At 44.0% G+C, this 13,661-nt stretch overlaps 2 protein-coding genes across 2 annotated transcripts in view; one reads left to right on the top strand and one right to left on the bottom strand.

The window, feature by feature from the left end:
- Positions 1 to 5,454, bottom strand: part of SLC25A53 (solute carrier family 25 member 53) — a 29,378-nt gene extending 23,924 nt beyond the window's left edge. The window contains exon 1 of the mRNA XM_053473695.1: positions 5,382 to 5,454. The gene's annotated coding sequence lies outside the window, so the exon portion shown is untranslated. The remainder of the gene's footprint in view (positions 1 to 5,381) is intronic.
- A 1,755-nt stretch (positions 5,455 to 7,209) lies between these two features.
- On the top strand, positions 7,210 to 8,345 carry LOC128503566 (glycogenin-1-like). Its single transcript, XM_053473691.1, has one exon. It carries the CDS (start codon positions 7,262 to 7,264, stop codon positions 8,252 to 8,254), a length of 993 nt encoding a protein of 330 aa, XP_053329666.1. The 5' UTR covers positions 7,210 to 7,261; the 3' UTR covers positions 8,255 to 8,345.
- The last annotated feature ends 5,316 nt before the right edge of the window (positions 8,346 to 13,661 follow it).

The raw sequence follows: 13,661 nt of genomic DNA on the forward strand, positions 1-13,661 counted from the left end.
ATAGAAGCTAATTCCAATTTTTTGTTCCAAGAACCCAATTTGATCAGGTGGCCCCGAATGACCGCTTTATGGGCCTCCCAGACAGTAGGGTAGGGGGTGTCAGGGGAGATGTTTTCCTGGAAGTAGGTATGAAGGTGACCGGACAGGTCCGCAACATCCTGAGGGTTCCCCAGAAGGTTGTCATTCAGGCGCCAAGACCAAAGTCTCGTAGGCAGGCTGGGGAAGGAGAGGGAAAGACAGACAGGGGCATGATCACTTAAAGATTGGATACCAATGTCTGTCTTAAAAAGAAGGGACAAGTGATGGTGGGAAAGAAAAAACATATCAATTCTGGTGTAGCGTTTATGGAGAGCAGAAAAGTAAGTATAATCACGATCCCGGGGATGCTGCGCCCTCCACACGTCAACCAACTAGCTAAGGTGCAAATGCCTCTTAACCTTATTAATGCCAGAAAAGGAAATGTGAGAAGTCGAGGCAGAGCAGTCCATGGCCGGATTCAGGACCATATTGAAGTCGCCCCCCAGGACGGTGAGGCCCTCCTGAAAGGCGGACAACTTAGTTAAACCTCGCACTATGAACACAGCTTGATTCTTATTTGGGGCATATAGGTTAGCCATGGTGACCTTTTGTTGACCAATAAAACATTTAATAAACAGACAGCGTCCCTCAGGGTCCCGCCATACCTCCAGCTCCTTAAAGGGAATGTCTTTGTGAATCAAGATAGCGATTCCTTTAGTTTTGGAGTCCGGACTACTGGCGAAGTAGACCGAGTGGAAATATCTATCAGACAAACTGTTTGGAGGCCAGAAAATGCGTTTCTTGAATGTAAGCGATCTTAGTTTTCAGGGAGCGTAAGACATATAACAATTTGGAGCGCTGCTGCGGCTTATTGAGCCCCCTAACATTGAGAGAAGTAAAACGTATCAACTCAGGAGACATGGAGAGAATGGCAGGGACCCCTCAGTAATGACGTCGATACCGCTCAACAAAAAAAGGATGAAGAGAAAACAGAAACAAAATAACAAATAACCAAACCAAGACGAAGCAATCGTCAAATGCAATAGCATTGAAGAATGAGCCAGTAGATCGAGAAGACGATCTAAGACCAGGACCGCCAGGCAGGACGCCTGGGGACGGCAGGCTCTGGCAGGGCAGCAGCGGCCAACAAACAAACCAAGAGTAATCATAAAAAAAAACATACATTCAGAGCAGATACCCTCATGAATATATAATAGGAGGTAATGAAAACCACCGAACAGGGGAACCGAGGAGAAAAAGAAATAATAAAAGAAAAAAAAAAAAAAAGGGGGGGGGGAGATGTCAATGTAGTGTAGTGCGTGTAGAGTACTGCAACCACCGGTAGGGGGCAGCAAATATGTGGCGTAAGCGTGAAGGGCCAGAAATATGGCCCAAGGGCACTAAAGTGTATAGGGAGACGTGTACGACAGAACACAGTCATGTAAACAAATCAAAAGAAAGGAATAAAATAAAAAGGTAAACAACACAAATAGAAATCAAATAAAAGGAAGAGAGCGTCAATGGAGTGAGGACAAAAAGACCTCCACAGCAACAAGAGTCACAACATGCCCTCTCAGGGGTGCAGAATCAGGATCTAAACGGACGAAGCGGACGAAACGGATACGGGACGAAACGGAAAAGCAAAACGTCGGAATAAGGTAAGTCTGTAGAAATAAAAAAAAAAAACGAAGCGACGCGGAGATAGTCCAAGTCCAGACACTGGATACAAAGGGCCAGACAGAAGGAGGCAAACGAGCAACGCCGATGTCAACGAGGCAGGAGCCAGCAGAGAGAACTCGAAGCTCCACCGAAGGGATGGTGAAAAAGAGGTCCTTCAAGCTGGTGACGGAGCCTTCGGATGCCGCTGACGCTTACGTCGCTGGGGGCCCGGAGTCCAGGCCCGGGTAGGATCCGACAAGCGCGGTGGTGCTGTAAAGCTGTATTCCCAATCCTCCACCTGTACCTGAGGGAGGTCCAGGCGATCAAGAAAGTCCGGCACATCGGACACCTGCCGAATGGAGAAGGTACGGCCATCCCTCCGAACCAGCAGAGCCGCAGGAAATCCCCACTGATACGGAGTCGCCGAGCGACGGATCAGGTCAGTAATGGGACGTAAATGTCGCCTAAACTGCAGCGTTTGCGGCGAGAGGTCAGGGAAGATCAAAATTTTATGGCCTTCCCAGGAGACGGAATTCGTTGGCCGATGGATTCCTTGACAGGGAAGTCATGCAGTCGGCAAATGATGTCACGAGGCAGTTGTGTGACATCCGATCGCGGTCGAAGGGCCCTATGAGCCCGGTCAAATTTGATATCAGTGTCCAACGGACGTTGCAACAGGGTGTTGAAAATCTTGCGCAGAGTGGGAATAATGTCAGGCAGCTCCACAGTCTCAGGGACACCCCGTACTCTCAAATTATTTCTGCGGCCTCTATTATCTATGTCGTTGAAGCGTCGCGTAAGACCAACAATAGTACTCGCCTGGTCCTGAAGCTGGGCAGACAGAAGATCGACAGTGGAGGAGATCTTGGTAGTGTCCGTTTCAAGCGTAGCCACACGGTCGCCAATGTGCTTCACATCCGACTTAATCTCAGTGAGCACATCGTGGATACCACGTGTCGCACGGTCGACGACCTCCATGAGATCCGCTTTCGTCGGCAGGTGTTTAATAGCATCTTGCCAAGGTGAGTCCGGAGGAGGGGTAGAGCGGTCCCCGGGTGGAAGAACCGGACCGATGTCCTCAGATACGCCACTCTGCGGGCTACCGGGAGCGGAGAGAGGCCTAGGGAACGAGTCCCGTGAGTCATGGTCGACGGCCCCGTGAAAATAGGAGCGCACCGAGGTGAGTGGTTGCTTGTCCTTAGCACCCTGCGACCTCGGCGTTGCCGCGGACCTGTTAGGCTTGCCCATCCTCGGTTAAATGACCTGAACGGTGGAATTATAAAGTGAGGGTAGACGGAGCTCACAACTCACGTGTCCATCTTGGAGCTCAGTTGGCCGCGCCCCTCGGGAATTTTTTTAACACCATGTAGAATCTACTTTTAATACCGTATTTGCTTGATTATAAGACGACCCTGATTATAAGACGACCCCCCCAAAATCTGAATATTAACTTAGGAAAAAAAGAAAAAGCCTGAATATAAGACGACCCCAAAGGAAAAAAGTTTTACCAGTAAATGTTAATTCATGTAAACTATTTTTTTTAATAAAAGCTATGATTGAGAAAAATATTTTTTTTGTTTTTATTTCTTGTATTTTCTAACCTGTCCCCCAGTTATGCACATCTGCCCCCAGGCTTGCCACTCCAATATGGCACTGTGGCCCATGATATGCCTTTTAACCCTCTATATGCCACTGTGCCCCATGGTATGCCTTTTGACCCCCTATGTGCCACTCTGCCTCCAGAAATGCCTTATACCCCTATATCCCATTCTGGCATGTAGGGGGTTAAAATGCATATTATGGGGCAGAGTGGCATATAGGGAGGTATAAGGCATTTCAGGAGGCAGAGTGGCATTAAGGGAGTTAAAAGGCATTGTATAGAGCACTCTGCCTCCAGAAATGCCTTCTACCCCTATATGCCACTCTGGCATTTAGGGGGTTAAAAGGCATATTATGGGGCAGAGTGCCATATAGGGAGGTATAAGGCATTTCAGGAGGCAGAGTTCTCTATTAAATGCCCCCTTAATGCCACTCCAGAAATGCCCTCTGCCCCCATTTAACACACACACATACACCCTATACCCCCATTTAACTAACACACACACACACTCTCTCTCACCCCTCTCTTACCGGTGCTTCCAGCCGGGGCAGCGGGTTGACGTAGCCTTCCGCTGCAGCCGAAAGGAGGTGGAGTTGGCAGCGAGGGTTTGTATGCGTCCGTCGCGTATACTTTCCCCGGCTGTCGGAGATCAGAGTTCCCCGATGCGGGGAGCTCTGATCTCTGACAGTCGGGGAATGTCTACGCGACGGACGCAGACAACCCCCGCTGCTAGCCACACCTCCTTCCGGCTGCAGCGGACGTTGTCTACGCGGATCGCGTAGACGTCAACCCGCTGCCCCGGCAACACAGCAGGAAGCACCGGTAAGTGTGTATGATGGGGGGGGGGGTGAGACAGGAGGATCCAGGTCCCCTGCAGCGGTGCGGGGGATCTGGATCTTAGTCTCCTAATCAGACCTCTGTTTGAGGTCTGATTAGAAGACGACCCCGATTAGAAGACGAGGGGTATTTTTCAGAGCATTTGCTCTGAAAAAAACCTCGTCTTATAATCGAGCAAATACGGTATATTGGTCCAATGTTGGATTTGTGTAATGTTAGAAAACGTAATTTTCTGGCAATGGTCTGATTTACCTTTAATTTGTTAAAATTATATAATTTTGTAGGGAGATATATATACATGTGTGAGAACTTTGCCTAATCCAGTCATAATTGTATCATTACATCTTTACTATAACGTTTGCAGTTCTTACACAACTAATGCTAAACTGAAACAAAAAGCGTCTGATATGAAACTGAGCTTGAGTTCAGTGGTTCAGTAAAAAGGAAAGAGAATTACAACACAAGCACCACTGAAATGTGCCATTGTCACGAAGGGTACAAAAATAAAATCAGCCATTGTCACGAAGGGGTTAACATATAGTGTATGTGCCTGACAGAAATGTATTCTGTTTAGAGAAGATAACCCTACTGATGAGCTGCTGCTTCATAGGTGAATTCAAATGAAAATATCTGATCTCTGAAAATACTACAGAATGAGTGTTAACTCACTATCAAGTAACAATTAAACGTAGATGCAATTATTTGTATGCGTTTGGCAGACCTCTTTCAACACATTTAAACGAACAGTACAGGACCCCAAACAGTCAACAGCAGAGGCGAACGCAAATGAAAACACTTTAATACGTATTTTAAGCGTACAAAAAAAGCCTACTTGGCCTGTTAAAACGGTACATATCCGGGAGCTGTACATGAGTCCTAATAGAAGCACATTCACGTACAGGGAGGGGTTTTCTCATCAAACCCACAGGGAATCTTGTGCCATGCTAAGCTACAATGTATGGCCAATAACATTTGCAGAACAAATACATAGAGAGCATTTTGATTAATCCCTCTATATATTTGGTCACGAAAATAAAACATCTTAAGTATAAGATAGCACAGCCATCACATGGATAGCGCATATGAGGACCGGAGTTTACCTTGAATCTTTTCTATTACTACATGGGGCATGTCTATTTACCCATGTTGATGACTTTAGTGTTATTGCATTGTTTTCCCGAATCATTGTCCCTTTTAATATGATGACTCTAGGTATAGACGCACTTTACAATACTCTGTGTGAAAACAATACTATAAAACATGTCACCTCTGCTGTCGGGACACATAGGCTCTTCCACGGCGTCTTTGCAGCATCAGTCCTAGAAATAGCTTTCATTATAGAAAAGGGAGCGTGAAACCTCCCCGAGCCTTCGCTCTGATTGGAGAAAGATCTCAGCATTGCATTCTCAGTAGGGTGGTCCTTATAGCTTTTGTTTCTCATCTTACAATGTTAACGTAGTAGGGGATTTCTCCCGAGATAAATTAATTCTTAATACATTATCAATTCGTTAGAATAAATGCATATATAATTTACATACATTAGTAGATTTTTAGCAGTAACAACAACGTTTGATAATGATTATTAATCGATAACAAAAAAAGAACCACAGCAGCTCCCCAAAATTTATTTATTATTGGGGTGCTTAGAAGTGCACAGCTTTTCGATGAGAAGAAAATAGTGGCGTTGGCGGGGTGGAGAGGGGGCCATGGTCCCCCTACATCATGCTGTGCCCCTCAACTGAAACGCTGTCTTTTTTTTTGTGCAGCCGTGATTGACGCAGAGGAGAGAGAGGGGCGCCAAGCACTCGGCGCCCCTCACTCTCCTTCGTGAGGCCTCTGTGATCCCACCTCAGGACTTCTACAAGGTAAGGGGGAGGGTAGATAGTGAGAAGGGGGGTAGCTAGTGAGAGAAGGGGGTGAGAGGGGGTAGATAGTAAGAAAAGTGGGTAGTAAGAATATTGAAATAAATTAATGCATTAATGTGTGGATGAATTGTGTGAATGAGTGAGAGAATAAATGAATTAATGTGTGGATGAATTGTATGAATGAGTGAGAGTATGAATTAATTGATGTGTGTATGAATTGTGTGAATGAGTGAGAGGATGAAGGAATTAATGTGTGCATGAATTGTGTGAATGAGTGAGAGAATGAATTAATTTGTGAGAATGCATTAATGAATATGTGTAAATAATTTGTGTGAAAGAGTGAAAGAATGATTGTTTGAATTAATTGTGTGAAATAGTGCATCACTGTAAAAGTTTTGTGTGTATCATAGATGCATAATTCATTTGTGTAAATATGGCACAAGCAGGGTGTTTAAGCCTAGGGGACCAATATGGCACAGGCAGGGTGTTTATGGGACAACATAATTCCTAATAAAAGGAATGGAGCACTATAGTTATGAAGAAAGGTTAACTAATTTAAATCTGTTTAGTTTAGAGAAACATTGCCTCAGAGGGGATATGATAACATTATATAAATATATTCGGGGCCAATACAAACCATTGTGTGGAAATCTGTTCATAAACAGGACTATGCATAGGACACATGGTCATGCTTTTAGACTGGAAGAAAGGAGATTTAGACTTAAGCAGAGGAAAGGGTTTTTTACAGTAAGGACAATAAGGATGTGGAATTCTCTGCCTGCAGAGGTAGTTTTATCAGAGTCTGTACAGACATTTAAACGGCAACTGGATGGACACCTGGAAAAACATAATATTCGGGGATATAATCTTTAATTATGGGGAACAGGGCCGGCCCTACAATGGAGCCGACTGGGGCAATTGCCCCAGGCGGCACTTTTGAAGGGGCGGCACTTTGCCTCCCCAAGCGCTTTTTTTTTTTAAGCGGAGTGGTTTTCGCTTACCCGCTCGGCGCCCCTCTCTCTCCTCTGCGGCGAGTCTCCGTGCTCTGCCACGGGGCCGGCTTGTAATGCTGAGCGCCGGAAGTGACGTCAATTTACGGCGCTCAGCATTACAAGCCGGCACCGTGGCAGAGCAGGGAGACTCGCCGCAGGACTGTTTAAAGGTAAGTCCCCGGGGGGGGGTTGGGTAGATAATGGTGTCGGCGAAGTTTAAAATGCCGCCCCGGCACAGCTAGGTCAGGGGAGGTGCAAGCAGGAGCCCGGAACAGCGCAGCAGCTCAGCCATGGCAGATCAAGCTTTTGTAACACTGGCCACCAATGATCCATATGTTAAAGGAGCGCTAGTACTGGGTTCATCTCTACGAAACCACAACACGACAAGGAAGCTGGTGGTGCTCATAACGCCTCAGGTCTCAGACTCCATTAGAAAAGTGCTGGATAAAGTCTTTGACGTAGTTCGGGTAGTGGATGTCTTGGACAGTGAGGATTCTGCTCACCTGGCTTTAATGCAGAGACCAGAACTTGGCATCACATTAACAAAACTCCATTGCTGGGCACTTACAGAATACACAAAATGTGTGTTCATGGACGCAGACACAATGGTTTTGTCAAATATTGATAACCTATTTGAGCGAGAAGAGCTATCTGCAGCACCAGACCCAGGCTGGCCAGATTGCTTCAACTCTGGAGTATTTGTTTTCCAACCATCTATAGAAACCTACAACCAGCTGTTACAATTGGCTACAGAAAAAGGCAGCTTTGATGGTGGGGACCAAGGTCTGCTCAATGCATTCTTCAGTAACTGGGCAACAAAAGACATTCACAAGCATCTTCCCTTTGTTTACAACTTGAGCAGTATTTCGATATACTCGTACCTCCCCGCCTTTAAAGCGTTTGGGGCTGATGCTAAGGTGGTTCACTTCCTGGGTAAAGTAAAACCATGGAATTACACGTATGACAGCAAAACTAAGAGTGTAAAAAGTGAAATGCAGGACCAGACACTGATTCACCCAGAATTCCTTAACCTCTGGTGGGATATCTACACTACTAGAATTCTTCCTTTACTTACGGAGCATGGAGCGGTTAAAGATGCATCAACAGGCCTGAAAGTGGAGGAAGTTACAGAAGCTGTGGCACAGATGTCCATCGCGGCTCCCCCCCAACCATCTATATCCTCGGAAGAGTGCAGGGAACGGTGGGAACAAGGCCAAGCTGACTACATGGGAGCAGATTCCTATGAAAACATTAGAAAGAAGCTAGACTCCTATCTCCAGTAGGGTTATTTCTCGGCACAAGGACTTGTTGATCTATTTGGCATCTAGGACTGTGTTTTACCAGAAGTTTACTAAACTGCTAGGAGCGTTACTAAAACTTTCTCCACTTCTACTGGTGGGATATTTAAATAGGCATCTTTTTGTAAAAGTTCAGTTTGCCATTTGTATCCCCCTCCCCAGCCAAAGTTTGTCTAGTTGGAGAATCACTTAAGTGTCTGCTTTAAACACTGGCTAGCACTTAATTTGTTAATTTACCCAGATCATTTCCAACTACCCATCTTGCTTGAGCAGCTGATGCAATAATCCCAACACTGTTCCAACTGGTCGTCCTCTATGTAATAGTAATGTATAGCGTCGGTTTGCCTTTCCAGCAGTAGTACTTACAATATTGCCCTCTTTTCTACCTATGAGCAAACTTAATTAAATGAACAAGTTAGTTACTCCTGCACTCCGGATTCAAGTTAGGATCCTACCAACTCATTTGGGGTGCCCTGTAAACACACCTTGGAATGCTTCTTGTTCAGTTATGTGCCCTAGAAGGGCTATTGTAATGCATTTTCTGAAATAACTGTAACATGGCACTTTAAAAGAATTAAACTGAATATGTTCAGTAAAAAAAAAATTAAGTCTTGGGCCGGCCCTGATGGGGAAACAGCTTATTGATCCAAGGAGAAATCTGTCTGCCATTTTGGAGTCAAGAAGGATTTTTTTTCCCTGGTTAGTGCAAAATTGGAAAGAGCGAAACCGGGGTTTTGTGCCTTCTTTTGGATCAACAGCAACAAATTTAACAGATATAGGAAAGGCTGAACTTGATGGACGCATGTCTTTTTTCAGCCTATATAACTATGTAACTATGTAACTATGTAGATTGTTTATGGGACAAAGATGGCACAGGGCAGGCTGTTCGGGGACAAATATGTTGTATGCTGGGCTGTTTGGGGACAAAGTTGTCGCATGCTGGGCTGTTTGGGGACAAAGATGGCACGTCCTATGTGTGTAATTTGGGTGCTGGTCAGGTTCTATGTGGGCAGTATGAATGCCAGGTCTGGCCTTTAGGGAGGGGAGCAACCTGTGATCTATGCCTGTAATTTAATTTTATCTATCCCTTTAATGCTGAGTTTTTATATGAAATCCAATTGATCTATACCTGCAAAGCTGAGTATTTTTGTTATTCTGTTGATCTATATCTGCTATGCTTTGTTTCCATACATTATTTATAACTTCAAATACAGTTTTTATGTCTTATTTAGTTGATCTATACCTGCATTGCTGTTTAACTGTGTTTGATCTATACCTGAACTACAGGGAGTAAGTAAAGGAGAGGTATGGCTTAGTGAATGAGGGGACAAAGAGACTCTGGGGATGATTACAGGGAAGAGGATCTCTCAATGTCACGGTAGGGTCAGAAGGAGGGAAGACTGCACTGACTCTCACAGTCTTCCCCTAATCTACGGTCAGTGTGGCAAATATTTTTCTGGGGTCCAATTTTTTAAATATAAAATATATTGGCAACAGGGTCTAATATTAATATACAGTGGATATAAAAATTCTACACACCCCTGTTAAAATGTCAGGTTCTTGTGATGTTAAAGAATAAGACAAAGATAAATCATGTCAGAACTTTTTCCACCTTTAATGTGACCTATAATGTGAACAATTCAATTGCAAAACAAACTGAAATCTTTGAGGGGGGGGAATAAAAACTCATAATAACCTGGTTGCATAAGTGTGAACAGCCTCTTATAACTGGCACTGTGTTCAGAATTAACCAATCACATTAAAACTCATTTTAAATAGAAGTAATTACACATTTGCCATCATTGAAAGTGACTCTGATTAATCACAAATAAAGTTCAACAGTTCTGTAGGATCTACCTGACATTTGCTTAGTTACATCTCAGAGCAAAAACCATAGTCTGCAGAGAGCTTCCAAAGCATCAGAGGCATCTCATTGTTGAAAGATATCAGTCAGGAAGACCATACAGCGGTTTCACAGGACAGGTTCCACTCAGAACAGGCCTTTCCATGGGTCGACCAAAGAAGTTCAGTGCACATGCTCAGCATCATATCCAGAGGTTGTCTTTGGGAAATAGACGTATGAGTGCTGCCAGCATTGCTGCAGAGGTTGAAGGGGTGGGGGGTCAGCCTGTCAGTGCTCAGACCATATGCGGCACACGGCATCAAATTGGTCTGCATGGCTGTCATCCCAGAAGGAAGCCTCTTCTAAAGATGATGCACAAGTATGCCCGCAAACAGTTTGCTGAAGACACGCAGACTAAGGACATGGATTACTGGAAGTGGAAGAGGACTCCATTGGCAACCTGTGAAGCTCTGGTAAACTCCATGCCCAAGGGGGTTAAGGCAGTGCTGGGTGTACTCACTTTTGTTGCCAAGGTTTAGACATTAATGGCTGTGTGTTGCGTTATTTTGAGGGGAGAGCAAATTCATGCTGTTATACAGGCTTGACACTCACTACTTTACATTGTAGCAGAGTGTAATTTCTTTAGTGTTGTCACATGAAAAGATATAACAAAATATTTATAAAAATGTGAGGGGTGTACTCACTTTTGTGAGAAACTGTATATATGATTGCTAACAGCAATCATACTCCTATCCTGCACAGGCAGCTAGTACATGCTACAACCTGGGCATGATAGGATTGTGATTACAGCCTCCCTATGCCATGCTACCCCCCACACACACACACACACTTCCATGCTATCACATGCACACACTCACTCATTCACAAACATTCATTCACTCATATTCATTCTCTTAATCACGCATACTTGCTCATACAACCTCCCCTACCCCCTTACCTGAACTGCAGATCTCTCACTTGCAGACTTCCACAGGGGCCCTGCTGCTTCCCTCTGTGTAGCTCCCCCCCAGGGAAAGAAGGAACAGAGCAGAGTCATGTGACGTGCATTTACGTGACTCCGCTTGGTTCCTGCTTCTTCTGGCCGGTACAAGAGACGCTGCTGTCACACTGTGCAACCAATCCGAAGGTAACATGGCCCCTGTGGATGATTACTTCCGGCTGTTTTTTTTTTATTTTGGCATTTTGCCGATAATGCCTTTCTCGGCCGATATATTTTGGCCATCGATATAGCAGTGCATCCCTAGTTTACACTTTAATATATAATTTTAACAAGTTAAGATATTCATAGATGCCTAATGTAACCCCTTGACAACCAGACACGTCACAGGAAAAAGCTCAGTTCTGGACCAATGACATGCCTGGTACATCATGGACTTAAATGGGCTTAGAAAGTGATCAAAGATTGTGAACACATTTGCCATATTGGTGGCATCCAGTTCAAAGTAAGAGTTCCTAGAAGGCCTGTCCAAACTCTAAGAACTGGTACTGTAGCCAACTATGGAGGTCAAGGGTGCCCTATGTGATCAGTGAAATTAAAAGAAATACAAATTTAAATATAGTAAAAAAAAAAATTTTGTAAAAATTTCACCATGACACTATAAGGGGAACCGCCCAGTTGCAAGAAAATGAGCAAGTCCTGAAATTCTGCACTGTATCTTCCCTAAAAAAATTTACAAAACGTACAATACCACCATATAAAATACCCTGCAGTATCTATGCATGGTTTGATGGAAAATTGAACTGGTCGGCTTAACAGATGTCCCAAATAGGACGTAGGCAGAGGATGACCAGATGTCAAAATTCCAAGTCAAAAGATGTACGCCTCCCAAATGTGGCTTTTTAGCTCCCAAACACGACTTCATACCTGAACGCATTACTACCACAAAATTTGACAAAGGCTGGTGGAATTAATGCATGGAAAGTGTTAAAATACCAGCGTCTGAAATACTTAGAGGTGTCTACTTTTCTAATGTATATGGTTTGATTGGGTGAGTTGATTTTGGCCACCTTAAAAGATGACCGGATGTAAAAAATCCAAATTGAAAAACAAAGGCACATGTCAGGACATGGAAAAGAAAAAATGTCGGTGCGCTAAGTTAGTCACAGGCTCAAATAATACAAATGTGTAATACGAGGCCTACCAAACAGGTGTAAGCATGCAGCAAGAAACAGTGTATTGGCTGTACAATGTATACAAAAAACAAAAACTGTCTGCGCTTCTTACCCTAATAAGGTTGGCATTTTTTCTTTTGGCCAGCAATAGATAGCAGAGGTTGGGACACTATTGTATTGTAAATCCCGTTACTGCCCCTGTTGTCTCTGGGAGGCAGATTAAGGGGGTGGTTTGTATCCCAATATCATGTTTTTATGTTAATGTGTGTTTTGCTGGATATATCCAGCCCTGTGTGTCAAAAATAAATCAGTCTTTGTTTTGGTTTTACCCTACACTGAGTCTCGGCTAGTGACCGGGGAACCAGTGAAAGTGTGTTGTCCCAGGCTAAGGGAGCACAAGTCAGCGAGGTAGTCATCGGACTAGCCAGATTTAAGAACAGAATTAAACATCCCGGCTGCCTAGCAACGACGGAAGGAACGTGATGACAACATACCCGGAAATGAAGACGACGGACAGAACGGAACATGGATTTAATGTATAAATAGACGCTCATTTTCACGAACTCTCATTGCGGATATAACCTTTTATTGTTCTCCTGAGGAAGCCGAAAGGCGAAACGCGTTGAGGACTACCCAAAGGACTTTTCATTTGTACCCGTGGACTTTAAACTGAAGTGCCTGATTTTATCGACTATCTTGTAAGTGCAATCTAATTTCTCTTAAACCAACATAAGGAAATACTGCACCATTGGTTTTTTTCTCTTTTATTTGGATATTTTAGAAATATGAAGAAATAAAGGAAACATTTTTATTCTGAAGAGCCTGTTTACCTCCTACTTCTTGTGAGTGCATTCACAACACTTGCATATAGTTTTTTGTATCTTATAGTATCACACTATTATCATTATTTTTCTTTTTTCCCACATGTACATGCGCCCCTATGCTTGTATTGTCTTCATATTGGGAAACTGTGAAAGAATGTTCTCCAGAGGGCCTGGAACTGGTTTTGGCCAGCGATAGTGGAGGGACACTATTGTATTGTTAATCCCGTTACTGCCCCTGTTGTCTATGGGAGGCAGATTAAGGGGGCGGTTTGTATCCCAATATCATGTTTTTATGTTAATGTGTGTTTTGCTGGATATATCCAGCCCTGCGTGTCTAAAATAAAATCAGTCTTTGTTTTGGTTTTACCCTACACCGAGTCTCGGCTAGGGAAAATGTGTTGTCCCAGGCCAAGGGAGCACAAGTCAGCGGAGGTAGTCGGTCGGACTAGACAGATCCGTGACATCATGTAAAAAAAAAAAAAAAAAAAAAAAAAAAAAAAAACTTATCAAGTCACAGTCTGTGCTCAACAGAAGTGATTCCATTAACCCCTTAAGGACCAGGCTGGTTTTCAATTTTTGTACCTTTGTGACC

Source organism: Spea bombifrons, chromosome 8 (assembly GCF_027358695.1).
Source record: "Spea bombifrons isolate aSpeBom1 chromosome 8, aSpeBom1.2.pri, whole genome shotgun sequence".
NCBI classification, from domain to species: domain Eukaryota; kingdom Metazoa; phylum Chordata; class Amphibia; order Anura; family Pelobatidae; genus Spea; species Spea bombifrons.